General features: G+C 55.3%; 6 protein-coding genes across 6 annotated transcripts; 4 read left to right on the top strand and 2 right to left on the bottom strand.

The window, feature by feature from the left end:
• Positions 1–48: 48 nt before the first annotated feature.
• Positions 49–1,038, top strand: CH63R_09339 (uncharacterized protein; the record flags this gene model as incomplete). The annotated part of the gene is made up of 2 exons (XM_018304313.1): positions 49–230; positions 285–1,038. 2 exons carry the CDS (start codon positions 49–51, stop codon positions 1,036–1,038), a joined length of 936 nt encoding a protein of 311 aa, XP_018156336.1.
• A 104-nt stretch (positions 1,039–1,142) lies between these two features.
• CH63R_09338 (Cwf18 pre-mRNA splicing factor) lies at positions 1,143–1,769 on the bottom strand (the record flags this gene model as incomplete). Its single annotated transcript, XM_018304312.1, has 1 exon — positions 1,143–1,769. One exon carries the CDS (start codon positions 1,767–1,769, stop codon positions 1,143–1,145), a length of 627 nt encoding a protein of 208 aa, XP_018156335.1.
• Positions 1,770–2,365: 596 nt separating this feature from the next.
• CH63R_09337 (pentatricopeptide repeat domain-containing protein) lies at positions 2,366–4,555 on the top strand (the record flags this gene model as incomplete). Its single annotated transcript, XM_018304311.1, has 1 exon — positions 2,366–4,555. The coding sequence occupies one exon, from the start codon at positions 2,366–2,368 to the stop codon at positions 4,553–4,555; it is 2,190 nt and encodes a 729-aa protein (XP_018156334.1).
• Positions 4,556–7,123: 2,568 nt separating this feature from the next.
• CH63R_09336 (Emp24/gp25L/p24 family/GOLD) lies at positions 7,124–8,011 on the bottom strand (the record flags this gene model as incomplete). Its single annotated transcript, XM_018304310.1, has 3 exons — positions 7,124–7,273; positions 7,389–7,694; positions 7,808–8,011. The coding sequence occupies 3 exons, from the start codon at positions 8,009–8,011 to the stop codon at positions 7,124–7,126; spliced, it is 660 nt and encodes a 219-aa protein (XP_018156333.1).
• Positions 8,012–8,679: 668 nt separating this feature from the next.
• On the top strand, positions 8,680–10,596 carry CH63R_09335 (SWR1-complex protein 4; the record flags this gene model as incomplete). The annotated part of the gene is made up of 1 exon (XM_018304309.1): positions 8,680–10,596. The coding sequence occupies one exon, from the start codon at positions 8,680–8,682 to the stop codon at positions 10,594–10,596; it is 1,917 nt and encodes a 638-aa protein (XP_018156332.1).
• An 11,375-nt stretch (positions 10,597–21,971) lies between these two features.
• CH63R_09334 (Bacterial transferase hexapeptide) lies at positions 21,972–24,161 on the top strand (the record flags this gene model as incomplete). The annotated part of the gene is made up of 3 exons (XM_018304308.1): positions 21,972–22,758; positions 22,820–24,039; positions 24,096–24,161. 3 exons carry the CDS (start codon positions 21,972–21,974, stop codon positions 24,159–24,161), a joined length of 2,073 nt encoding a protein of 690 aa, XP_018156331.1.
• Between the last annotated feature and the right edge of the window lie 429 nt (positions 24,162–24,590).

The following is a 24,590-nucleotide window of genomic DNA, read 5'->3' as shown; positions in this document are numbered from 1 at the left end:
CACGCCGGCAAACGTTCAGTGCCAAAAGTGTCTCAAGAGAGATAAGTCATGAACAGCCATCTCATCGCAAACGTTGTACTGACTCCCACAGAACGTCACTATTCATACGAGTGCAAGGAACCGGCCCAAACCCGGCCCTACGTGTCTCGTCCCTCCCGAACTCAGCAACTGCGTAACCCAAAGCTCATGCCGAAGTTGACAAATGAAACACCAGACGATGCGGACCGCAAGTAAGTAATATGTCATGTGTTGTCAGCCTAACCACATGCTAATTCTAGATGTAGGAAGGGTATTGCTGACGCAGAACTCGCCAAGAAGGAGGCTGAGAGGGCCAGGAAGCGAGAGTTGGACGAGAGGGACGATGAACTCATCAGAAAAACCGAGAGCAAACGCCAACGGTCGGAGTCCGTTGACTCTGTTTCCACCATCTCGACGAGCCGCTCTGCATCGCCGCCGCCGCCGCCTAGGCGGCGTTCACCGTCCCCAGTGCCTTCTCGGCGGAGGCAGAGAACTGTCGATGAACGTAAACCCTCCAGAGCGAGTTCTTTCAGCCCAGAGAGTGAGGATGACCGCCCCGTCTCTCGGCGCTCAGCGAGAAGTAGACGCACGCCGTCTCCTCCCAGACGTCGTCAGAGATCCCTTTCGCGGGACAGTCATTCCCGTTCCCCTCCCGAAACTCATGAGAGGAAGTATCGTGAAAGGGATCAAGACCGTGCAAGGCCGGCCGGCCGGGGTTTTGCTCACGACACTCCGGGCTCAAGAGAGTCGTCCATCTCGCGTGGCGGCCGTGCCAGCAGCATCCGGCAGTCTCTGTCACGGTCGCCCGAGCGTCGGGACACGAGAGGCGGGGGCCGTTTCGGCCGAGGCGGTCGCAAAAACTCTATCCATCGGGACGGGTCCGAACCCCGTCCTGATCGGGTTGCCAGGAACGAAAGGCAGGAAGGAAGACCGGAGCAAAAACAGCCGGAGCGGGAGCGCAGCCTCAGTCCGTTCTCCAAGAGACTGGCCTTGACGCAGTCGTTGAACATGGGCAGATAGCCGTTGGGTATCAATTATCTGAAGGTCAGACGGAGAGTGAAAAGCCTGATCCGAGACCACCACAATACAATGAACTTTTACCGTCCAAACATGGTCCTTTCTCCTCAGGCAGCCAGATCATCGTCCTCTTCCCTGTCTCGTTTTTCGTCCTCCTCTTCCTCCCTCTCGCGGACGCGGACTCCTTCGACTAACGCGATGCCGTCCATTCCAGCCGCGTCGCCCTCCCTGCTTCCCGCATCGACCTGTCTCGCTTGCGTTGCCGCGTTCTGTGCTCCTGTGATGCGCTCCCTGACTAGCCTGGCGATGGCGTTGTCCGTCCGTACGTTGAGGATCTCCAGCTTCTTCTCCAGATCCCTCTTCAAGTCCCAGTTCGGCTTTTTGGGCTGGAGCTTGAACAGGTCGATGCCCTTGTCGTCCTGCGATTCCTCGGCTGCTTTTTTCCTAACGTCGGCCTCAATGTCTGCCGCGAGCTCCTCGAGAGTAGGCTGTTCTAAGTCTTGTGTCGGGGGCGCTTCGAAGCCGAGTTTGGGCCCTCGTGCTTCGGGGTCGTAGTTCCGACCGGAGAGATGCAGTTTCGTGACATCTGGCTCTGCTGGCGGCGAGGCGGCACGTTCTGACTCTGGGGGGACGACCTCGTCTGCTGGTTGTTTTCGCTTCAGGTTCTTGAGCTTCGCCAAGCGTGCTTTGCGGTCATCTGTTACCGCGCTCAAAGTTCCTTGTGAGCTCGACATGATGGTCCCTTTTTCTTCCTCGACTTCTCTTTTTATCAAATTAGAGAAAACACGTGTAAGGGTCGACGCTTTGATGTGGCAGTTTGTGAGGTCGGTGATCGGCGACGAAAGGGTGATATTGGACTTTTCCCAGCGCGTCCAATCGAGAAGTTGACAGTTGAAGATTGGTCGTGGTTGGCTTAGAGTGGGGCGAAATGTGGCAAAGCCAATCAATGCTACATTGCAGCGGAATACTTCCTTTGAATGCACGGTCCACCTAAGGAACCTGGGTAAGCAGGTAGGTCGATACTCAGGTATCGTATGAGTGCCCAGGGAGCTGTGTTAGCGTCCGAAATTTTGACGTCGCGCTCTCGAGCTTGACGAACATCATCATGGCCCAGTCTGCAATTCGAACACATGTACCAACCAACTCACCGGCCCAGGTGTTCCACAAGCTGATCTTACACTCCTGCATTTAAATTCTCATTCGTATTTTCGCAATGGCGCAACATTTTTTACGCCAGCCATGCCTGCAGCGTATTCAGCAACATGGCTGTCAGTCTTTCAACGCTGGCCAAAGCCAGATGTTCCGGCAAGGTCGACACCAGAGCACCACCATGGCCAGTCCGTCCTCTGATCGAATGTTGTCTACAAACCAATATCTCATGTCAGAGTACCCAAGAACGGGTTCTGCCATCAAACAGGTCAGGCAGCGACCGGACCTTTTCGCACGACAGTCCATTAAACGAGTCAATGCCGAATCGACTTCGACTCTGGAGAAGCCTAACCCCTGGGTGCAGGAGATGCGACGGGAAAAGACTTCGAGATACAACGAGTACGGGTATCTGCGATATCACCTCAGCAGAACGGAGTTGGAGTGCTTTTCGAACTGGAAGAACGACTTTATGAGGCTGTTCGAGTATGCGGCTCGCCCCTCCTCTTACAAGGTGCCTCAGAGGCTGAACTGGATCATGGACCGGCAACATGTTGAACATGTGATTGAAAATTGGGCATCGCTGCCTATTTCGAATGAGATCAATTCCGAAGCTTGGCAATCTCTCATGTTTTCCGCGTTATGGTCTTGCCCGGATCGAGCATTGGCTCTCCTTCAGATCAGTACTGAGGACTTCACCCCGCCAGGCTATGCCCTCAAAGATGCTATTCACTTTCTTGCAAAGTGGCAAGCCCAGCACTTGGTTCGCGATGCACTTTCGACTCATACTGAGTATTTGTGTCAGTTCACCGTTGCCATCATCGACAAGACGCCTCAAAACCATCTTCGTCTACCGCAAAACACCGTATACAATCTGATCCGCACCGCAAGCGTCGAGAGTGTCGAAGCTCTTTACCACTGCCTGAAGAGAAACGGTCACCAACTGCACCGCAACACTCTCTTGCAGATGGCTACCCGACTTGCAAAGATTCCGCAAAACAAGGAGCTCGCTCTGCATATGGCCATTGAAGCTATTGAAGATGGACGCGCCGATCTCAACTCGCATCAGTGGTCAAGCCTCTGCACCTCCATTCTTGGCCTTGAGCCTGATAAAATGAAACCAAGCGACGAATTCTCCGTCGCAGACGCGTTCAGCGTTCTCCTGGAGCATGGGTTTGTCCCCAACATGGTCAACTACACAGCAGTAATCAGAAGCTTGTCCTTGACGGGTCAACCCGAGAAGGCTTGGGAGGTTTTCGATGTCATGCAACGGCACGACATCAGGCCGGATTCAATCTTGTGGTCTACCCTCCTCGATGGGGCAAAAAGGTCTCTCTCAGCATCCAGAATCGAAGGTATTGTCGAAGGTGCTGCCGAGGACAACGCAATCGATGTGATCTTTCTCAACGACCTGCTGTTTTCTCTCCTTCACTTCTGCGAGGCGGAAACGAAGGACAACAAGAAAGCAGGGCCTGGCTCTGTCCCAGCCTTTGGGTCAATGCTGCACTTCTACTCCAACATTTTCCACTTGGCGCCTTTGCAGTCGCTCATCCCAGTTGACCTCTCTCGTTATCTCGATTCCTCTCGGAGTCTGGAGATGCCCGCAGACTGGCAACTGGCCCGACAATTGTTCCCTGCACTGGACAGAGCCATGTCCGCAGTCCCGGGCAAGCTGAGCCCGACGGGTGCTACCCTGGGCATCATGTTCGTCGCCTACGTGAAGAGTCTATCACAGCCGATCAATCTGATCTCGCTGTACGCCTACTTCAGACAACACGTTTCCAACGGGAGTCCCCTCGTGACGCACTTTGTCCGGGAAAAAGGCACTTTTGTGTACGACGCCATCATCAAAGCACTCTGTGAGTCTCCGGGCATGCTCCGCGCGGCCCTGGACATCATTGGCGACATGCTCAAGCACACGCTCGAGGAACGGAGCAAGTTGGCCAGCCCCGCGGAGAATTCAACGGTCGCGGCCACCTCATCGCCGCCGCCGCCGCTCCACCCGCCTCCCAGTGTCTACACCTGGAGCATCCTGCTGAACGGGTTTATTTCCCACAAAGAAAAAGACCCCGGAGAGCGTATTCTTGCCATGATGCGCCAGCACAACGTGGAGCCGAACATCGTCACGTGGAACACCTTGATCGCGGGCCACGCCAAGAACCAGGATGTCAACAAGACTGTTCACTCACTGCAGCGCCTTGAAGCGGCAGGGTACGAGGCGGACGACTACACGTTGAGGGCGTTCGCCAAGTTGGTGAACAGGGAAGCCGCTTTGAGGAAAATGGAGCAGACTATTGAGAGGAGGAAGAGGAATGCGGAGGCCAGGATAAAGCTTTTGCCTGATGCTAATGCTGATGCTGGACATCAGCTGTGAGACCTATGGTAGGGGTGGCGACAGGGCCCTACCTACGTTAAGGCATTCCCAGCGTGACATGGAAATAACCATTGTCATATTTGCTGTAATAACTTACTATGCCTACTCTTTTCTTGCCCGTTGCCGGTCCTTGATGCTTTGGGAAACATAAATATCACTATTGTCCAGCATTATACCAATGGTCCTAACTGTTAATCAAAACTGGCTCTCCTGGTTGACAACTTGGTAAGAGACTTCTTAGTCAACGGTTCGCCCACGGTTTTGTTTGGGGTGTTTTTTTGTTTTGGTAACGTTCCTCAAGTGAGGTTTTCAACCCCCGGGGTTCACGTCATACCATACCGGGATAATGACGAAGGATACAACTTTGCGTTGGGGCTTAATAGGACCGGAGCAGCCGATACCGCTCTATCAGGTCAGGTCAGAGTGTAATTTCAAGTGAATGGCCCAAGAACAGACGTAGCAGTCAACAACCAAGTCTTTTTCCGGTCCCGTCCTCTCTTACTCCTTCATGTGGCGGTCTGGACCAAATCCATTGTGTGTGACGCCGAGTTACATGCTTTTATACGCGAACTGGTAAACGTACCACATCGAGATATACTTATCCAGCTTCAGACGCCTGAACTTTACATCGGCGGCCTACTCCGTCATCAAGTCGACCTCGTGCAGCGAAACTAGTGCTGAGGCCTATAACCGACGGCCTGCGCAAGAACCGGGCATAAGCTAGGAGTGTTGGGTCTCGGGGAAGACCTGCAAAGGCCCCCGGTAAGCTTTCAGCATCTGTTGTTGCTGACCGAGGGTGCGTCCAGGTTTGTCCTCATTTCAAGCCCCAGTCCCTGACTGTGTCATGCGTCGTGCTGCTGAGGCTGGGACAATTCGGGTCGTACGCGTAGACCTTGACCAATTTGTGCATTTCTGTAGCCTGATTACAGGTCAATGGAAGAAGAAGGCCAAACCGATGTCAGCCTTGGAACAGTGAGACTCGGTCAGAGGCTGAATTTGTTAACAAACGTACGTTTTGCAAGGTGAGTTCACCGTAGCCGCTGTCAACGTTGTCGGTAGGCTCTAGGTCGTATCTATAGGCGGTTCTCTTTTCGAGAGGGCTGATAAAGACACTGCTACACGCCTCGTCGTCAGCCTTGCAGCAGTCATCCCTGATGCACACACAGGTCACTCTGTAAGTTGCTGAGCAGCCGCCGCTGTCACCACCTATGCCCCAGATGACAAGTATAACAGATCCTAATTGCAATTGATGTATCGACCCTATCGCGCTGCTTCATGTACTAGGTACAAGTCTCGACGTCTATTCTGCGTATAGTCGTAAAGGTTGGCGTACAAAGCACCGCTGAACAGAGGGCGGCGCTGCCGTGCTGGAATCGTCTTGTTACAAAGTTCCTTAGTAGATTCTCGTGACGTGCCAGTCAAGAGGTATGCAGCGTTCCCAGTGGTTATTATGCTGCATACCTATACGAGGAAATTGACGATGCCTCCTACATTGGAAGTAAGCCACCGATGTTGCGGTCGAGTTCGAACTCTCCCGCCAACCTTTCAAAGCCGCCCAGCCCATCTGGTCTCTACCCAGGTAGGCAAGGTGAGAGACGTGACGTAAGAGTCGTCATCGCGGGAGCAGACCGTGCATAGCCGGTAACACGCCTCGCATCGCCCTGGCAACCCCTTTTCATCCCATCACGACAACATCTGCACCACCCGCCGCCACGCCCCACCTGCTCCTTCCGTCCCAACGTCGCGAGCTGCGAGAACCGTCCTACTTAGATCATTTTTCATGATGAGTGAAGCATCAACCAGCACGGGGGCGGCCCCTAGGCGTAGAGGCTCAGGTCAAACCGTGTGATGTGGCGTGAAGTCGCCAAGGCCCAGCGTTCGAATCACGATTGTACCGGAACCGAAATGCTTACTCGACGACAGGCTCTGCGATGATCCCGATATCCCAGCATATGCGCTAGAGATGTAGCTCCCACCAGGGGAGTGAAATCTTTTGGCACCTGTGTCGCCTATGATCCATTCCTCTCGTTGCTTTGCAGTGCGCAAAGCATTTGTTGCTGTTTGTGGGACTGACACTCGAAGCCGAGATGCATAAAGATGATTTGGATGAGACCGGCCCAGAAAATAGGTCTGCTTAAGCAATAACCTGGTTGTACTCTCGCCGCGAGTGTACAAACGTAGTTCGAGTGAAGCTACAAAGGGTACATGAAGTGGCCTGTCCTCCAGGTGTTGTCAGGAGTATGCTAGGTGGAAGAAGAGTCATGGTGCGGAGGAGATGGAAGATGCGGTGCATTCACATAACAAGACTACCCAATACCGCTCTCAGTACGAAGGGCTGTGGGTCCTAACCTTTCAGACGTATGCTTCGTTGACCAAGCTTCGCTCTCGTGGCTACAGTGTATATCATTACAAGTCAAATTTCCCGGCCTCGAACCAGCAGCCAGAAATATCGAGCAGGACAGGAGCTCGCTTCCCCCCAAGAATGAAGCATCCCGGATCAATTGATCATTCTAGCTCGATGTCTGAGTTACCCTCCCCTGAAACGCTCTCTTCTTTCTCCCCCGTCCTTTACGTGAGCTTCTGCTTGATGAAGAAGGACCGCAGATGCGACAACTGCCAGGTGCAGGTAACAGCGAGAACGACGAGCTGGATGAGCATCCACCTGATGACACGGGCGTTGGTAGATTCGGACTGGTCTCTGAACTCGGCCTCGCGCTCCTGTAATCATTGTTAGCATCTCGGTACCTTTTGTGAACCATAGTGACCATTCCACAGATGACCTCCTTAGACCCAGGACCGGGCCCAGCAAATGCGTACGGGCGGGATGGCTTACACGCTGGAAAACTTGCTCTCTGCGGATATCTTGCAGGCGAGCGTTCAGATCCTTGACGCGGGTTGCGATGTCTTCGAGCTTGTTCTTGTCGGAGCTTTCGATCTCGCTGCTCTCGCCGATAGCGAGGTCGAGCGTGAGGCGGATGCCGCCGTTGTGGGAGTGGAGCGAGAGCCAGCCGGCGCGGCCAGAGGTGGAGGACGGGGTGAAGCAGATCATGTGGTCGCCGGCGTCAGCAGCTGTGAAGGTGAAGCGGCCGGAAGCCTGGCCACGCTGGGAGACTACGCGGTGATCGTTGTCGAAGGTTTCCTAGGAGCATCGGGTTAACATATGTCTTTGTCTGGAGGTAACAAGCCGGTGAGGGGGCAGCGGAGCTGCAGGATAGCTTCGCGGTACTGGATCCATATCGGGGGGTAGCTCACATCGACGGAGATGTAGATGCTGAGGCCATCGTGCTTGGCCCACTGGTTGATCCGGTCATCCCACTCCTCGGCAGTGTAGTGGCCAACAACGAGCGTGTCCTTGGGGAGCTCCTCGAAAAAGCACTTAGGCGAGGTGCCGTCGATGTAGAAGTAGAGCGCCTGCGCAACAGCGCTCAGCGAGAGCAGGGGGATGAAAGGCCTCATGGTGGAAGCCGGTATGCGGATCCCAAATTGGCGGAACAGGAGAAGCTGGGCCGTAGACTGTATCGGAGACAATCAACTCGTGCTCGTCTTCCTTTGGTCGTCAGCTGTCGGCGGTCGAGAGGGTTGAATTGGATCCGTAGATGGCTATGGGTTCCTCGAACTGGTAGCGCCAGATCAGCCAGTTCGCTAAGTGCCCACAATTAAAGTCCCAAGGTTGCGCGGTAGCACTTCAAAGCTGCCACGTTCGAAAAATCGACCACTGAACAGGGGTGACACGGACCATTTTCGTGGTGCTAAGGTGGATCACGTGCGTCTGGACGACAGACTTCGCGCCGCAAAATGCAAGCGCGTCCTTCGACATGCTGCACTTTGGGAGAATTCGGGATTTAGAGCATTTCCTCATCAACCTCACCCTTCGACCCTCTCTGTCAAGTGTGCCCCATCAAGTACAACCTGCCACCGGAAAATATCCCTTTTAATAACGAGACTGCTTTGCACGAGATTTCATGATACCCATTTCCTAAATACACTTGCACAGGTGGTCGAGAATCTGATGCGACTGAAGAGATCGGCAGTTGTCGATTAAGAGAGAAAAACCACGACCCCGTATCGACCGCGAACGCCGAAATAACGCCCCTTCCTTCGACCCCTCCACACCTGCTGCGACAATGACATCCTCAGATGTGCGAGATGTCCTCAACCTCCCCGATAGCCACGCAGGGCCCCGACCAGCCAAAAAGCAAAAGACTTCTGCTCCGCGCCCAAACCTGAAAGGCCTCGCTCGCGAGGTTCAAAACCTAGGCGGCGACAATCCGATCGCCATCGTCCCCGAGGTTTCCATCTTCAAAAAGCGGCGCTTCGTAAGCAGAAAGCCGGCGACGAAATGGGAGCTCAAGCCCTTCACCAACTCGGCGCGGGGTGACAGCGGCGCATTGGTGCTAAAGCACTGGAAGCGGAAAATACCGACGTCAGCAGAGAATGCAGCGCAAGGCGCGGACGCGGAAATGAAGGATGCGGACGGAGATCAGGCGACATCTAAACCCGAGAACTCAATGTTTGCGAAATTTAATGTCGAGGTCGACGTACCTCAGTACAGCGAGGACCAGTATCAAACAAACCTTCAGAGTGACGACTGGACCAAGGAAGAAACAGACTACCTGCTGAGCCTGGTGAGAGACTTTGACCTGCGGTGGCCGATCATATGGGACCGTTACGACTATATGCCAGAGGCCATCAATGGTGAGGCATCGGCGGACGGGGACGAGAGTAAGGCTATCATTCCAGTACCGAAGCCACGGACGATGGAGGACCTCAAGGCGCGATATTACGAGGTGGCCGCAAAGATGATGGCGGTCCAGAAACCCGTTCAGTACATGACGCAGCCCGAATACACGCTCCACGAGCTCATGGCCAACTTCAACGCAAACCAAGAAAAGCTCCGCAAGGACTTCGCAAACAACGCGCTGACGCGGAGCAAGGAGGAGGCCAAGGAGGAGGAATCGCTGCTACTGGAGATCAAACGCATTCTGGCGCGCAGCGACCGATTCAACGAGGAGCGGCGCGAGCTGTACAACCGACTGGACTATCCGCACACCGACCAGGACATCAGCACGTTCAAGTCCAGCGCCGGGTTACAGACCCTCCTGCAAAATTTGATGAACGCCGACAAGTCCAAGAAGCGCAAGTCGTTGATGGCGGCTGATGGCGTCAGCCCCTCCACGCCTGCTGCCGGTCAACAACCGGCAGCGGCAGCGTCAGACAATAATGGCAACCGCCGCGAAAGCATCGCTGCAGCTGCCGCTGCCGCCACCGCGCCGCCAGAGAAGTCGCAAAAGGAGCCCCCAAGCAGCGTCGCGCAGACACCGACGGCGCCGGCCGGAGGAAAGAAGGGCCAGCAGCAGCAAGAACGCCGCAAGCTCTCCGAGGCCGAGATGCACGTCTATGGCGTCACGCACCATGACCGTCTGTCCAGCGGACCCACGTTCCGATACGAGAGGATCAATAAGTTGTTCACACACAAGTCGAACCAACAACAGTTGCGCATCATGAACACGCTTAACGAACTTGACATCCCGCCGCGGCTTGTCATGCCCACGGCACCTGTCACATCGCAGTACGAGCTTCTCCTAGGCGCGGTCAACAGCCTACTCGATGCCAGAAAGGTCACAGACAAGATTGACGCCGAGATCAAAATTGAGCTGGCCAAGAAGATGGAGCGAGAGAAGACAAGCCAACCAGAACCCAATCCGGCTGCCGAGAAAAAGGAGGGTGATGGTGACAGCCGCTCTACGGAAGAGAAGAAAGACAAGACGGTGGGCGGCGAGGCAAAAGCAGAAGCCGCACCCGCGGAGCCAGCGAAGACAGACGAACCGAAGACCAATGGCGTCGCGGCCGGAGCCGAGGCACCAGCTGATGGGGAGAGGGAGGTGGGTACGTCGGCTGCGACAGAAGAAGGGAAAGGTGATGCGGACAAGGACAAGGACAAGCCAGCGCGGCCGGGAAGTAGTGGAGTGTCACACAAACGGAGCGCGAGCGTCATGAGCGCTGGGGGTGACGACAAAACTGCGAAGAGGCAGAAGAAGTGAAGCAGGTGCCATCGACGTATGATCAGACCCCAAAGTATCTATCGTCGCTACGCGCCGTGACATGGTAGACGAGGCGCGGGATATCGCAGTACTGCGAACCACTGGGAAGGGCTTGCGTGTGACCAACGCTTGGTCCAGCGCAAGACGTGTGCAAGCTAGGTACCAACCGAGGGTCGTGTGCTTGGTCCGGCACGAATGTCGGGCTCTGACGTACAGAACAGACAGCATGTCGAAGGGGCCTTTGGACAGGCGGGGAGAGCAGCCGCCCATCTCTAGAGTCCATGATAGGAGCAAAAGCTTGAAACGATGCAATGAGAAACAGGGACCTTAGCTTGCCCTAACTTGTCAGGTGTTGCCCCTGTTGGGGAATGTGAGCAGGGGTATATCTGGATGGTGTGTGTTTGTCGTCTCATCGATCGAGTAGCAACGAGGAGAGGCTCATGAAACAAACCGCCGAGATGACAAGGTAGCATGAGAGGAAGCATTGCATGTGCTGCATGGCGGGAACTCGTCGAGCAGGGATACGGACATTGTCTGAGTCAGAAGAGAGCCAGTCCCGGTGGAGGTTCCGCGCTTAAAACGAGCATTGTATGCATCGTGTGTAAGGCGCCAGGGGCAAACGCAGATCCTGATAAGCAGATGCGAAAGTGGAAGAAGTACGCGGCTTCTTTGTGCTACTAGCTGGAGATTGCGGAGCGGGTGGGTGGTGGTTGACAGAGAGATAAGAAGTCCTTCAGGTGGTGAAGTCGCGCGAGGTTCGAGGCGGGACGTGACGTCTCATTAAGCAAGATGCAGTCCACCGGCAGCTGCAGGTGAGGCTACTATCTTATTATAGCAACGGCAGCTATAAATATCGACGCGGAGGGCGGTTATTGCTGGAGTCGACAGGGCATCGAGCATGAAGAGAGGTGTGCCGCGGCGTCTCTGCGTCACCACTACCTGGGGATCGGGTCGTGTGGTTTGTTGGAAGGTGGGAAGGGAGGGAGGGGGACGGTGAAGCTAAATGGGCGTCCGAGATCCTCTGGCTCCCCAGACATCTGGACTCGCGCTGTCGACTGGTCCAAAGGTGGGGGGTCGCGTAGATGATGTTGGCGAACGTCTTCGCGCCAAGGCATACCCTTGTGATTTCAGGGTCCTTGATGCTGAAGCCACGGTAGGGGGGTGACAAGTCATAGGCGCCAACGGAAGGCTGCGTACTTACCCATCTCGAGGACTCTTCTGCGAGGCTGACGGTCCCTCGAGATGGAAGGGGACGGGGGGGGGGGGGACATGCCGTGACGAGAGATGAAGAGCATCGGCGTGACGCCGAGTGACCCCAGGATGCGGCTCCGCGTCTTGCCTTGGGTAGCCTAGACGCGAGTCAAGAAGTTTTCATCACCCTGCAGAGTAGGTAGGAGCGCGCCGTCGCTCATGTACCTTGCATTGAGACAGCTGCCACTCGGCGCGTAGTATACTCGGCGGCGGAGGTTGGTGTAAGTCCTTGATGAAAGGGGAGAGAGATCTTCATGCCGCTCGACCATGGGTGGCGACCATGGTCAGAAACATGCCCTTGGGTCCGGTAGTTATTAATAGGAGTCGGACGCTCTGACGGTGCATGGAATTGCGGGTTGAAGGTGGCCATGTGAAAGAGAAAGTTTCCAGAAGAAGGGCAGCCAGCTATGTGGTTTGACGTCGTTCGTGAGAGGAAGGAAAAGCGCTTAGTGGGCGCTTAGTCGGAGCGGGGGATGCCATTGGCTGGAGGCCCTGCTGGACATAAAGGGTTCGTGTGATGGAGCTGCGGTGTCGTGCATCTCGGGGAATTTGATGATCCCAAGATTAGAATAGAAACGCTTGCCTTAAGCCGAGAGGCTACGGTCATCTCCTTGACGGGTAAAGGGACCTTCAGCTTGCAGACATGTGAGTGAGAAGCAATCTTCGAGTGCAAGCGTGGACGTTCAATTGTCAGGATATAGTCGGGGGGCGGAAGGCTCCTTGTCCCTGTCTGCCGTTCCAGCGGGGCCCGCCGGTGACACGGGTGCTTACATCATGCCGATGTGCTTAGGTCAGCGCTCGGTGCACGATGTAGAGAATCTCATCACGTGAAGAGAGTTTGACAAGGTATTTCGTTAGGAACCCACCAAGAACAGAGAAAATGCAGCTAAACACTGCGACAAGCGGTTGCATATTCTGATGTCGTCCAACAGTCAAACCCCCAGTCATTGGATTGCGACAATGAAGAATGAATGCGAGCTGTCGCGGGGTCAAGGGAGGTGTAAGCGAAGGCCCAGGAGGAGGATACATAGGTAGACAGATACCTTAGGTACCTGCCTAGGTAGCGATGCCGGTGGTCCCCACCAACCTGCGGAAGTTCCTCTCTGGCGCCCGGAAGGAGGGGGGGTGGGGTGAGAGTGCACTCCCGCAGCAGTACGTACCGCGCCCATGGTCGATGCCATGGGTGATGGATGAGTCGCACTCCTTACCACCAAAATACACGCCGTCCATCTTACAGCTGGCAAACCTCCTCCCACCCTTTAAAGCGCGCTTGGGTTGCTGTTTAAGCGGGCTCGCTAGCCCCCAAACCTGCGAGATCTAGACCGATTGCTGTGTCCAGGGCCTATTGGCCTGAACGGTGCGGGATCATTTGTGTGCCACCCTCCACTATCTACCTACGCACCAACACACGTTGTGTTAAAGATGGCCTTCTTTTGTCAAGGTTGTTTGCCTTTCCCCTCTTTCGACTCGAGCAGGACTCGAGGTGTCTCGAGCCTGTCGACGAGCGGTTCTGGGCCCGAATATTGATTGCCTTAGCGGAATCACCAACCGCCTTCAGGCAATTCCTCCGCTTGTACGGAGTACTTACATGGCGTATCTATGTTCGTACAGACACAGTAAGGGGACCCCGCCATAAGACGTAGAAAGGACGAGCAGAGGTAAGTTGGCTGACATACGGGCCTTCTTGATCACGAAAGGCCAGGAACATAGGGAGGGAGGTAGGTACAGCACGGTTTTGTAGATGCTCTTCCCAATTCCACCGCGACGATTTACATTCTCTTCCAGCAAGAAATTCTTCCGCCGTCATACGAATACCGAGCGCCATCATAAAAATCCCATTCCGTCTCCATCCATTTTGCGTCATTGAACCATTCGCCACTCGTCGTCGTTGGATGGGGTCTCGGCAGCACATCTTCCAACAACCCCGGGATAGGCCGTCGCGTCCGTCAATCAAAAGCCCTGCACCCGAAGGTTGATCATCATCAGCATCGCCGCCCAGGAATAGCAACGCCGTGCATGGGATCAGACGAGACGAATCGTCTTGAGCGGACGACAGCTACCTAAACAAGGACCAACGCTTCCCGCCCCGCAGCCTTGTTTCCTCCTGCCCTTCGCTCCCTCCGAGACGGCCTCGAGTCTCGGTCCATACAGGCGCCCTCGCATCGCCGTTAAATCATTCTCCTCTAACCACCGCCTCCTCATCCAACATCAACATCCACGGGGAAATTCGCTGCCACGTCCAATCGCGCGCACTCCCTCCCGACTGTCGTGTTCGTGACGACACAAGAAGGGATTTGACGGTCAGTATCTCCCGCCCTCCCTGCTCCTCTCTTTCTCGAACACCGACGGCCCGCTTTTGTTTGCTTTCTTCCTTCTTGGCCTCCTCCTCCTTCCGAATCCGCACCAAGGCCGCTCACACAACCTCGGTCCCTCGATGCTGCCCCAGTTCATTTTTATCCCCTGATTCCCGTCCCTTCCATCCCCACTCGCCACTGTCAGTAAGCCACGCTTGACACCCATGCATGCTACGCTATGTTGGAGATGAAGGCATGCCGCGTCGGCCAAATGTACCTGGAAACACTCGACTCTGTCGGCCCATGTCTTTTCAGTCTGGATTTGACGGATTGATGACAGAGGAGTATTCTGGGTTCCGCTTCGTTCAGTGTTTGCTACCGTTGCTGTTGTCGTCGCTTTCGGTTCCACATGGCGGGCATCATTCCGCATTTGTCTGATTCTTTCGATGCGACACGGGCGAGCTACCGACAACCAGACATGGCCCCGGAGAGGAAACCCCCATATGGCGAGTACCTGGCCACACTAAATGCAGCCTCTCACTCGCGGTTTCGCGCTTCTTGCCCCGACAGGTCCCACGAGACGACATTCCCGCAATCTCTGTCCTTTTCATTACCGAACCGGCCATGGCAGGGACTTACGAACTCCACCGTGGCCAAGCCTTCAACTCTCCGACCAATCGATCGGAGGCAACCGATACTACTGTTTGGACGGATGCGACATGATCTGTGACGTCGCTGTTTGGCGAACAGCCTACAGCTTACACATAGACACCCACGAGTTTTTCAGCGTGTTTTTCACTAGAGGCGCGTACGGACCGGTACGTACACGACCTCGGTATGCTCATGGCCTCGATTCGGCCGCCATGGACACAGCCACTGTTTGCAGAACAATGCCTGTCGGCCACCTGTGCCCTGGTATCCTCTTCGGCGTTGGTTCTTCAAGTCCCCAGGCCTTTCGAGAAGATTACCCCGTCGGTATTTTGCGCAACAGGTGGTGAAGGGGCTGTGCGCGCGTGCGACTGGGTGTGACACACGTCAGCAAGTGTGCAGCGAGATCGCGGCAACCGCATGGTTTTGCGACCAATCCAAGTTTTCATCACAGCTTCTGGGCTACAACCTACAGGCCCGTAAAACCGAACCACCTGCGAGGTTTAGTTTAGTTCCCTCGGCAACTTTTTGAGCAGCATCGCAAGACGAAACCACCGGGGCAGCTTCAATCAGTTTCCGGCTGGTAGGAATGGATCGCCGAAGATTGGGTAAACTGCTCCATCGGAGTGGGGGGGGTATCTCGTCTGTCTCATCTCAACACACGTGTCGAGTCGTATGCAGGTCAGTCATTATTTCCATATCCCTCTGTCGACCTGGACTTCTTGTTGGCTGCAACTTACAATGTCGATAACCAATCAGACTGACGACACCGCTTAGCTGCCATCACGGGAGGTATGAGTGGACCGCGGCGGTAAAGACACCCGAGTGACTTGCGGCGGAGGCGGCACTGGAGTGGGTGGTTGAGTCGAGTCAGGTTGCTAGCAAATTCTCTCTTCGCGCACACCCGCCTTGCGGTAAGCGCTACGCGAGACAAAAGAAAGGGAGGTCTGCGACAATGGTTGGAAACTCTTTGATCGCCGTCGGAGCCGATGGGAACCACCGAACCAGCACCTTACCTAGACCTACGCGACAACGAGATGAGATGAGACGAGACGAGCGGATCGATCCTGGCCAACGCTGGGGTAAGAACGAAAGGAGAAAGAGGAGAAAAGCAAAAAGAAAAGAAGGAAAACCCCCAACGAGGTACCTACTTACTTTGAGAGTAAAGCAGCACCTCCCAAGGTGATACCCAGGATGGAAGAGCTAAAAATATCCACCGTGGACTGCACCCTGGTTCATCGACATCGGAAGATTAACGTTTTTGTTTCATCCCTGCCCCATCAGAGGAACGAGAGCAGAGCTTTGGGGGGGAAGTGAAAGATGGGACACCCTACGGGCACCGAGATTGGCAGCACGATTTGCATTTCGCGCGAGGTTCCTGTAATGAGTCTGACGCATGCCCTACCACGAGCGGACAATTAGGCCGCGGTGTGCTGCTGCGACAGACGCATGGAGCGCGAGCAGATATTGCAACGCAACAAAGCAACCTAGGAATACGGATGCATGGCAAGCTACAGCCCCGGGAGGGACCTGCGCCCAGAGAAGGTAATTAGATTGAATGTTGTTGCCCAGAATATCAAACCAGGGGAAAGAAAGTCTCCTGTGATGCGCCGACCGTGATCGAAGATTGGCTGTTGCGTTGAAGAAGGGGACTCAAGGGCCGGGACACAGACTCAACGCGGACCAGAAAATGGGATTTTCCCCTCACTAATCTCATGTTAACAGGACTGGCAGGCCAGCCAAACTTTGCAATCGGGTGCACTGTCGCGTATGCTAGTGCAGTTGGCGGCCGTACATACACTAGAACAGTGTCGAACGGGGGCGGTGATACGAGCTTCGACCAGCTAACTGAGTGAGCCTTCATGGGTGACGACAAATCCCGACGACGTTAGTGTCGTATCTGAGAGTGTTGTTAGACGCGACATGTCCGAATGTATACTGGGTTCTCTCGACGTCAAACCTCACCGATCGCGGCAAGCTGCATGACACAGAGACCAAGTCCTGAATGTCCCATTGGTGTAAAAGCGGCACGCCATTAACCAAATCCGCCTGCATCACGCACCGGTCGGTCATAAGCCAACTCTCTCTAGTGGCGTCTCGGTCGCAACTTTGAGCGCTCACGGCCAGAAGGGAACCACGTCGCGGATAACCGTGGCCGATCTCGACATTTCGAAACACGGGTCTACACCACTGCCCCATCCCGAACCGACCTCAATTGCGACCATCATGACAAGGATAAAACACTCTTTGGCAAGGACTACCGCGTGACCAAGTGCTATTTATGAACATGAAGGCGCGGGCGGACGAAGGGGCCAAAGGTTCGACCGGGATGGCTTCGGCACCGGGGTTGATCACATTGGGTTCTTTTCTTTTCCAGATGTACATCGTATCCGCAAGTGCTCTGTAAAGCAGCTGTGAACGGCCGGGTTGTTTTCGATCTAGGCCAGGCGGTCCACCTTCCCTTCACCTTCTTCTGCGTATCAAGGCCGTTTCCTGCCAGACTCGAGGAGGATGGGGCAACCCTGGCGATATCTTCTCTACGGTACGGAGTACACGCACACACACGCACGCACGCGCACACAATTACAGCCAAACAGCGGTCTGAAGGGTTGTGTCAAGCTTCGTGGGAGCGACAAAGTGGAAACCAGTGTAACGTTGGAGGCGGGCAGCGTCTCCGGATGGGCGAGGGGCTTTATTGTTGAACCGCGAGGGGTTCTAGGGGTGTCTTAGTTAGACGACGGCGGCGGCGGCCCGTCAGTTGCACATCAATCAGGAAGGGTCCCAGAGGCGACGTGCAGACGAGTTTGTCAGAGGGAGATGGCAGCGTAGAGTCGATGTGACGGGGGTGGCGGGTGCAGGTTGACGATATCAATCAAAACGGGGGTCGCTACGGTAGCAGGTGGTGGGTGGCAGTAGGTTTTCGCTTCCAAATTCAGTGGCGAAAGCCGGCGGCTCTTGTCGCGGGAGGTCGCTTGTTTGCTGCCCCCAACTTTGGAGAAACTGAAAATGACGACGGCTCACGGCCGCGGCAAGCGGGGGCCAACCTCTCCTCCCCATGCCATGCGCCTACAGCCGGTCTCCTCTCAAGGGGGGATGACAGATCACAGATCTCCCGCCGTCATCGACGTTGATGAAGCAGGTCCGCCCCCCGTTCTTTTCACGTGGCAGTGGTGGTTGGCGTATGTTTCATTGAGTAAATGGTCGTGGGCATTTACATGAGAACATACACTTTACTTGTACAAGATGCATCTGTGCACAATTTCAGCCGGCATCATCTCGCGGAAGGACACAGAAGCAGAGGCATGGCCGCTGAGGTCCGTGGGAGAAGGATGTGCCATCTGCGTGTGGACTGCAGTCAGTCAGTCGATTGGATAGAGAGGCCCGGGTGATAGAACAGGCCCGGGGCCGACAACGAGCTCACGACGATTCATATTCTGCAACGACGGGATATGGACGAACCGTGTCTGACCAGGGGGGGTAGAGAGGAGAACAGAACAACATGGGCGCAAGGCGACAAGGCAGAGATGGGCAGACGGCGATGAGTAGACTCAAAGCGGCACATCCCAGCTGAGACCCGGCCGGGTCAAGGTCAGTTCTACCAGTCCGGTCCAGTCCCCGTCCCGTTCATTCAAATCAAAGTCAATCCTCAGTTGTACATAAGTACTTTATCTACTGAGTACTGTACGTTGCACCAGCAGCTGGAGCGACGAGACGCAGGCTGGCTGCAAGGCTCCTCCTGGCTCACCCCCCCTCCCTTTCTCAGGGTCGCCAATTGACTGAAGGCACGCCCCCTCACTTCTGCATGCCATCCCCCCCCTGCTCATACCTGAGCAAGGGTGCCCAGCTGGCTGTCGAAGCGACGACAGACGCAAGTGGCTACTGGCAGCGGTATCGCTCAAGTACCAGACGGCCGCCCAGTACCCGTAGGAAGCGCCAGGCCGCCCCAATGTTTCCCAGGTTTAGCGATGGAGGACGAGGGGGGAGGGGGTTGGTAGTGGTGGTGGTGTTGGTGTTGGATGTTCCAGAGATGAGGGAAAGAGGCGATACGGATACGGGTGGCAGGTGCATCTTCGTTGTCCTCGTCGACAGTCGACACTTGGTCTGGTCTCAGAGGGATTCATTCACGTTTGTGTATGCGTGAATGCAGCCAGCACATGGAGAGAGATTCTGCGGGAAGAAGCGACTTGAAGCGCATGGGAGAGATTTAGAGGGAAGGGCCCGTATTGGGCAAGAAACAAAGGTAATGATAAATTACGCACCCTCTCCGTTCCCTCTTCCCCAGAAGACACTTGTCGTCGCGTCCCCGTCACCCCGGGAAGAGAGCCCGTCCCCTTTTTAGGCCATTTGGCTGCCCGGGTACTTTTTCGAATCTTTCTTCGGTTGGTTTCTGGAACTGACGAGCAATCGCGTAAACAAACCATGTACGGAAGAAAAAAAGAGAGGGTGGAAGAAAAAGAAAATGGAAAAGAAAATGGCTGGCTGGCTGGTTCCCGGCCAAGGGTAGTAGTCCTTGGCTCGCCTAACAGACTTTGGACAGGTGCCGGCTTGTTGACGACGGCTACGGCTACGGCAGCGGATGCGGATGCGGTTGCCAAACGCCCTGCCCCTCTGAGCGTGTGAGAAAGAGTAAGTACCTCGAAGCGACTGGATGGATGTCCAGACTCGACGCTTGACCCCGACTACAGACACCGATACCTACATAGACAACATTTCACTTGAGGTTCGTTACCACATGATAATAACTTATCCCGCCCTCCTCCTCCTCCTCGTCCCCGCCCCCCTCCTCTTCCCTGTCCCACCCTCACCCCTTCGTCACACTTACAGTTTCTTGTCATCTCACCATTCTACCAATTCCACCCGCCAACATCCGACACCACGAAAACCATCTTTCGCCTGGGACATCCTGTCATTTTCACAGCCCAACTCATCCGGCAGGTTCTTTGCACACGTCCCATCCCTCAACGTCCGAACTGCCACCACAGAAGGACAAGGCGAATTTGTTTCTCTCAATATTTGGCCAACGCCTTGTTTTGCACCCTTGCTTGCGGGAAGAGAAAGAAGAAAAGAAGGCGATTGGGTTGGGGGTCGCGTTACAATTGAAGTCACCTTTCCTGGCTTGCGGCGTGGAAAATCATCCCCTCACTATTCGACCCTCCCCCCCTCCCCGGACAGGCGCAGCATAATCGCGCGTCAAAAAAAATTGAAACCGCTCAAGCGCCGCCAGACAAAGCAGCCATCATCCCTCGGCTTGGACAAACCGACCCCAACCCCTCAAGACGGGAGAAGAAGGAAGGACGGGACCCCTTTGAGCTCGCGGGACTCGGCTCGACGACACAAGACGTAGCACTAACTGCTATTCTTCATTTATTCATTAAAAAAAAATTGGTCCGGAAGAGAGACTGTGACAGAGACAGAGGCAGAGACGGCAAGTAAGCAAGAGTGGAGAGGAAGGTAAGAGAGGGTACAAGAGAGACGAAGAGACGCAGAAGCGACGAAGGAGAATGAGGACCGGCGCAATTTCCCGCCCGAATTACTTTTGATACGCTGCAACCTCTCCGACGACGTACCAAACTCGCAGGCGAACAAGTGCTCTTAGCCCGCCTCCGTCTCATCACATTCGCACCACACAACACAACACAGCTTAACACGACACTCACCACCACCCGGTGACATCTCGAACGCGCCACGTTGCAAGCGATCAACAGATTCAATATTGTCTAATAGGATCAGTTGGCGATATACCTGAGGAGGACGAGTAAAGTAAGCAAGCCTCTTCTTCAGGTTGGTGTTCCAATTCGTCTCGTTCCTCTTCTATCTGGCTTTCCCTTCCCCTTACACCTGCGCCCCTCAGGAAGAAAAAGGGTAGAAACTCTACTTTCTTCTTGTCCAACGGCTTTGGAAAAAGCCGTCCTGACAAGAGACAGATGGGCTGCCTGCTCCCATCTAATTTCTCTCTCTCTCTCTCCCACACACACACACACACACACACATCCATACACCAAGGGCTGCACAGCCTCGGGTCTCAGCAACATCTCTTCTCTCATCAATTTCTGTCCTTGTTCCACCCCCCCTCCCCCAAGCCCAGCAGCGGGCGGACAAGACACCGCTCTCGACCTCTTGTCCCTGCCTTGTCGCACGTACCTACCTACTGACGCACGCGCGCACAGCCCATCGAATTATTTATCACACCCCCCTCCCCCCTGCCTACGGCCTACCGAGAGAGAGCTCAAGCTCCCGCGACCTCCGCGCGCCGCGTGCCGAAGAACCAGCACCAGCACCAGCACCGGCGGCAGTAGCAGCTACTTGCAGCTTGCAGCTTGCAGCAGCAAGTGTCATCATTTGCGCTTAACAGCTGGCTCCCTTTCCACCCTTTTTTCCCCTTCTTTTTTTGTTTTTTGTTTTATTTTGTTTTATTTTATCTCTTTCATTGTTTCTCTCCCTCTCTCCCTCCCCTCTTCTTCTTCTTCTTCCCCTTCCCGCTTTCTGTCTTCTGCGTGCAGATCTTTGAGAAGGGGACCGGGTCCAGGGAAAGCACGAGGAAAAGAAGAAAAACTTACCCACCCCCACGACGCACACAAAGAAACGACCTGGCTGCCCCAGACTAAAAGGGATCCCCATTTCTTACTCATCTCATCCGCGCCAGCTCTCACTCACTCACTCACTCACTCAAGAGAGGCCATTCCCCCAAACTCTCTGAACCTGGAAGACGACGAGGCGCCTCCCTGTCTCCAAAAAGACGTTCGTTCGCCTCAGAACTTCAGCTCAACGCTACGCTACACTACACTACTCTACTCTACTCTACAGACCACGTGTATAACTGTTTACTCCCGCCCGCGACTTTGTGGCTTCTCCAGGGCGGCATTGCTCGGTCCAAATCGCCCACATTGGCACTACGCTGCACCCTGCTTGACGCGCGCACCCAGCTCCTTCGCATCCCATTCCTCACGGGCCAACACATCATCGCGCGGCTTTTCTCCTCACCTACCAAGTTTCCCTGCTGGTTCTTCACGCACCATTCCGACGCTTATCTGCCGCCGTTCCCACCGCCAGTCGCCTACCGCGTAGCAACCTCATCTAGCACCGCATCTACTCACCACTTCGTTCCCCCAGACCAACAGCTTCGTGACGACATCTCGCGTCTTGCCCTCTCACACCCGCGTTGGTGAGGAGCCGTGTAGAACCATGTCAGCTTTCACTGCCCTCAATGGGGGCTCACCAAAAACCTCGGAACCACCCAACCCGCCGGCCGATGCCAGCAGAGCTGCTCCGTCAGACGGGCGCCCCAACGGACAACCCATCCCACCCGAGCTCAAGTCAACAACCACCGTCACGGAACCCTCCATCGCCACGGAATCCTCCATTGCCACGGAACCCTCCACAAGCCAAAGGGAAAGCTGGGCTGGCCCGAGCCAGGACAGATCGCCGTATCAGTCCGCCAACTACCCCGATGTTGATGGCTCACACAAGAGAAAACGATCCGACTCTGTGGAGCTGCGAAGAGAAGCTCCCCCGCCCAAGGAAAAGTCTCCCGGCGCTGCATCTCACTCTCATCCTCCAGAGTCACGTGATCTTTATGAGACACCCTCGCGCGAGCGCGACCCCCGTTCCTACGCTGAACGCGAAGACTTGCGCGAACATGGCGATTCGTGGTATTCACGCGAAGGAAGAGAAAGGGATGAGCGGGCCTACTACGACCAGCCTTCCGCCACGTCCACCCAAGGTCAATCGGAGGAGCAGATTGGTGAGGCGCTAAGGCGTGCCAACCAGATGGATGGACATGACTACGACAACACCAGCCCTGACGGCGACGACAGATCCATGGCATATGGCTCCTACACGCCTGGTGGATCTCGTGACCCCACACTCCAGTCCGACAAGAAGAGAAAGCGCAACTTCAGCAACCGGACCAAGACGGGTTGCCTCACGTGCCGCAGGAGGAAGAAGAAATGCGATGAGCAGAAACCCGAATGTACGAAAATGTCTCCTCTTGCTTGTGCTCGTGATGTAACGCTGACCCCTTCCCCTTCTAGGTAGCAACTGTCTCCGTGGAGGTTTTGTTTGCGCAGGATACCCTCCGCAGCGCAACACGGCCTGGCAAAAGCCAGACAGTAAGGGTGCGGCCATTCCCTTGGAGTCCAAGGATCCCAGCTATGTCCCGCCCGGCGCATACGGCATGCCGCAGCAAGCTCCGTACGGCAGCCAGCCTGCCATCGGACAGAGACGGGAGCCGTTGCCCCATTACCGCGGACAGCCACTGCGGATAGACCCCCCCCAAGGGCGGCCGCTGCTGACTGATGACGACCGGCCGACGGCTTCGACTATCCCCAGCGCATCCGTAACGAGCCCCGAGAACAAGCTTTCTGCCATTCCCTACACCCCTGCCAACGCCTTTCCCACGCCTGTCAGCGCTCAAGGGCCTCCACATGCTCCCTTTTCGGAGAGAAAGGAGTATCAGCGCGTCCCTCCGTTGCACGACATCAGCAGGACTGGTCCAGAGCCCGAAACGCCTCACCCCGGCCACACGCTGCCCCAGATCAATATTCTTCACCCAACGAGATCGAACAGCCCCATCCCGCAGCAACAGCAGCCGCCGCCGCCGCCGCCGCAGCCCCCGGCAACTACCAACGTGCAGGTCGCGGCGCAGTTGGCACTATCACACGCCCAGTTCTCCCCCAGCAGGACCAGGACTCAAAAGGAGGACATGCTCAACGGGAAGCTCTACTACCCATTCGACAAGGAGCTCGTATTGGAGCGCGAACGCTGCAGCGCAGCTTGCTGGCGATTCAACAACTCGACGAACCCGAACAACGGCGTCTCTCCAACGGAGCGCGCACGCCTTTTCCGCGAGATTCTGCAGCCTCGCGACCCGATACAGATTTCGCCAACCGTCGCCTCACCTGTGGCGAACCTGGGGAGAGTGGGTGAGCATGTGGTCGTGGAGGCGCCCTTCACTTGCGACTATGGCTACAACATTTCCATCGGGCAAAACGTTCTCATTGGCCGGAGCTGTACTATTATTGATACGTGCGAGGTCAAGATTGGCGACAATTGCCACATCGGTCCGAATGTAAGCATCTACACTGCGACACTACCCACCGATCCCAAGAAGCGCATGGGCAGCAAGGGGCCACAGTTTGGCATGCCCATTACCATCGGGGAGGACTGCTTTATCGGTGGGGGGGTTATCATCCTACCAGGCGTCACGATCGGGCGGGGAAGCACCGTCGGGGCTGGCTCAGTTGTCACAAAGGTAAGCCGATACGCGCGCTCCTGCACCGCGAAACCTTGGCCTAACCTCATGTGCAGGATGTCCCTCCATTCACCATTGCCGTTGGTAATGCTGCCAGGATCATCCGTGGCATTTCCTCCTAGCGGCGGAGTTTAATTTTATTTATTTCGCAGCCCATGATACCCAGCCCGTAATACAGTCGTGGTCCCTGTACAAAAGCGAGTTGTGTTTTTTCTTTCTTTATCTTCTATTTTTCTCCTGATCTTCAATGACTTTGTTTCCTCCCACTTATCTCGAGACCCAAGAGGTTTTTCTGTTTGACCATTTTCACACTTTCGAGCCAAGCGCATGAGACGTAGTAAGGAAGAACCATTAAAAAAAGAGCCTGGTGTTTTTTTTTTTTTCCAACCCCATAATGCAACGGTCTCTCACTCGTCCTGGCTTTCTTTGGGGAACAGACCCAAGCCGACACGCATGTTGAGAGAAACGTGCGAACAAGAGGATGGGGTGACGGGAGGCAGGTGTTAGCTCTGGCAGCTCGGCGAGGATACGAGAGCGGATGGATGGGATTC

The sequence above is a fragment of the Colletotrichum higginsianum genome, chromosome 6, assembly GCF_001672515.1.
Source record: "Colletotrichum higginsianum IMI 349063 chromosome 6, whole genome shotgun sequence".
NCBI classification, from domain to species: Eukaryota; Fungi; Ascomycota; class Sordariomycetes; order Glomerellales; family Glomerellaceae; genus Colletotrichum; species Colletotrichum higginsianum.
The sequence above is the reverse complement of the archived record's forward strand: the minus strand, read 5'-3'. Positions and strand labels throughout refer to the sequence as shown.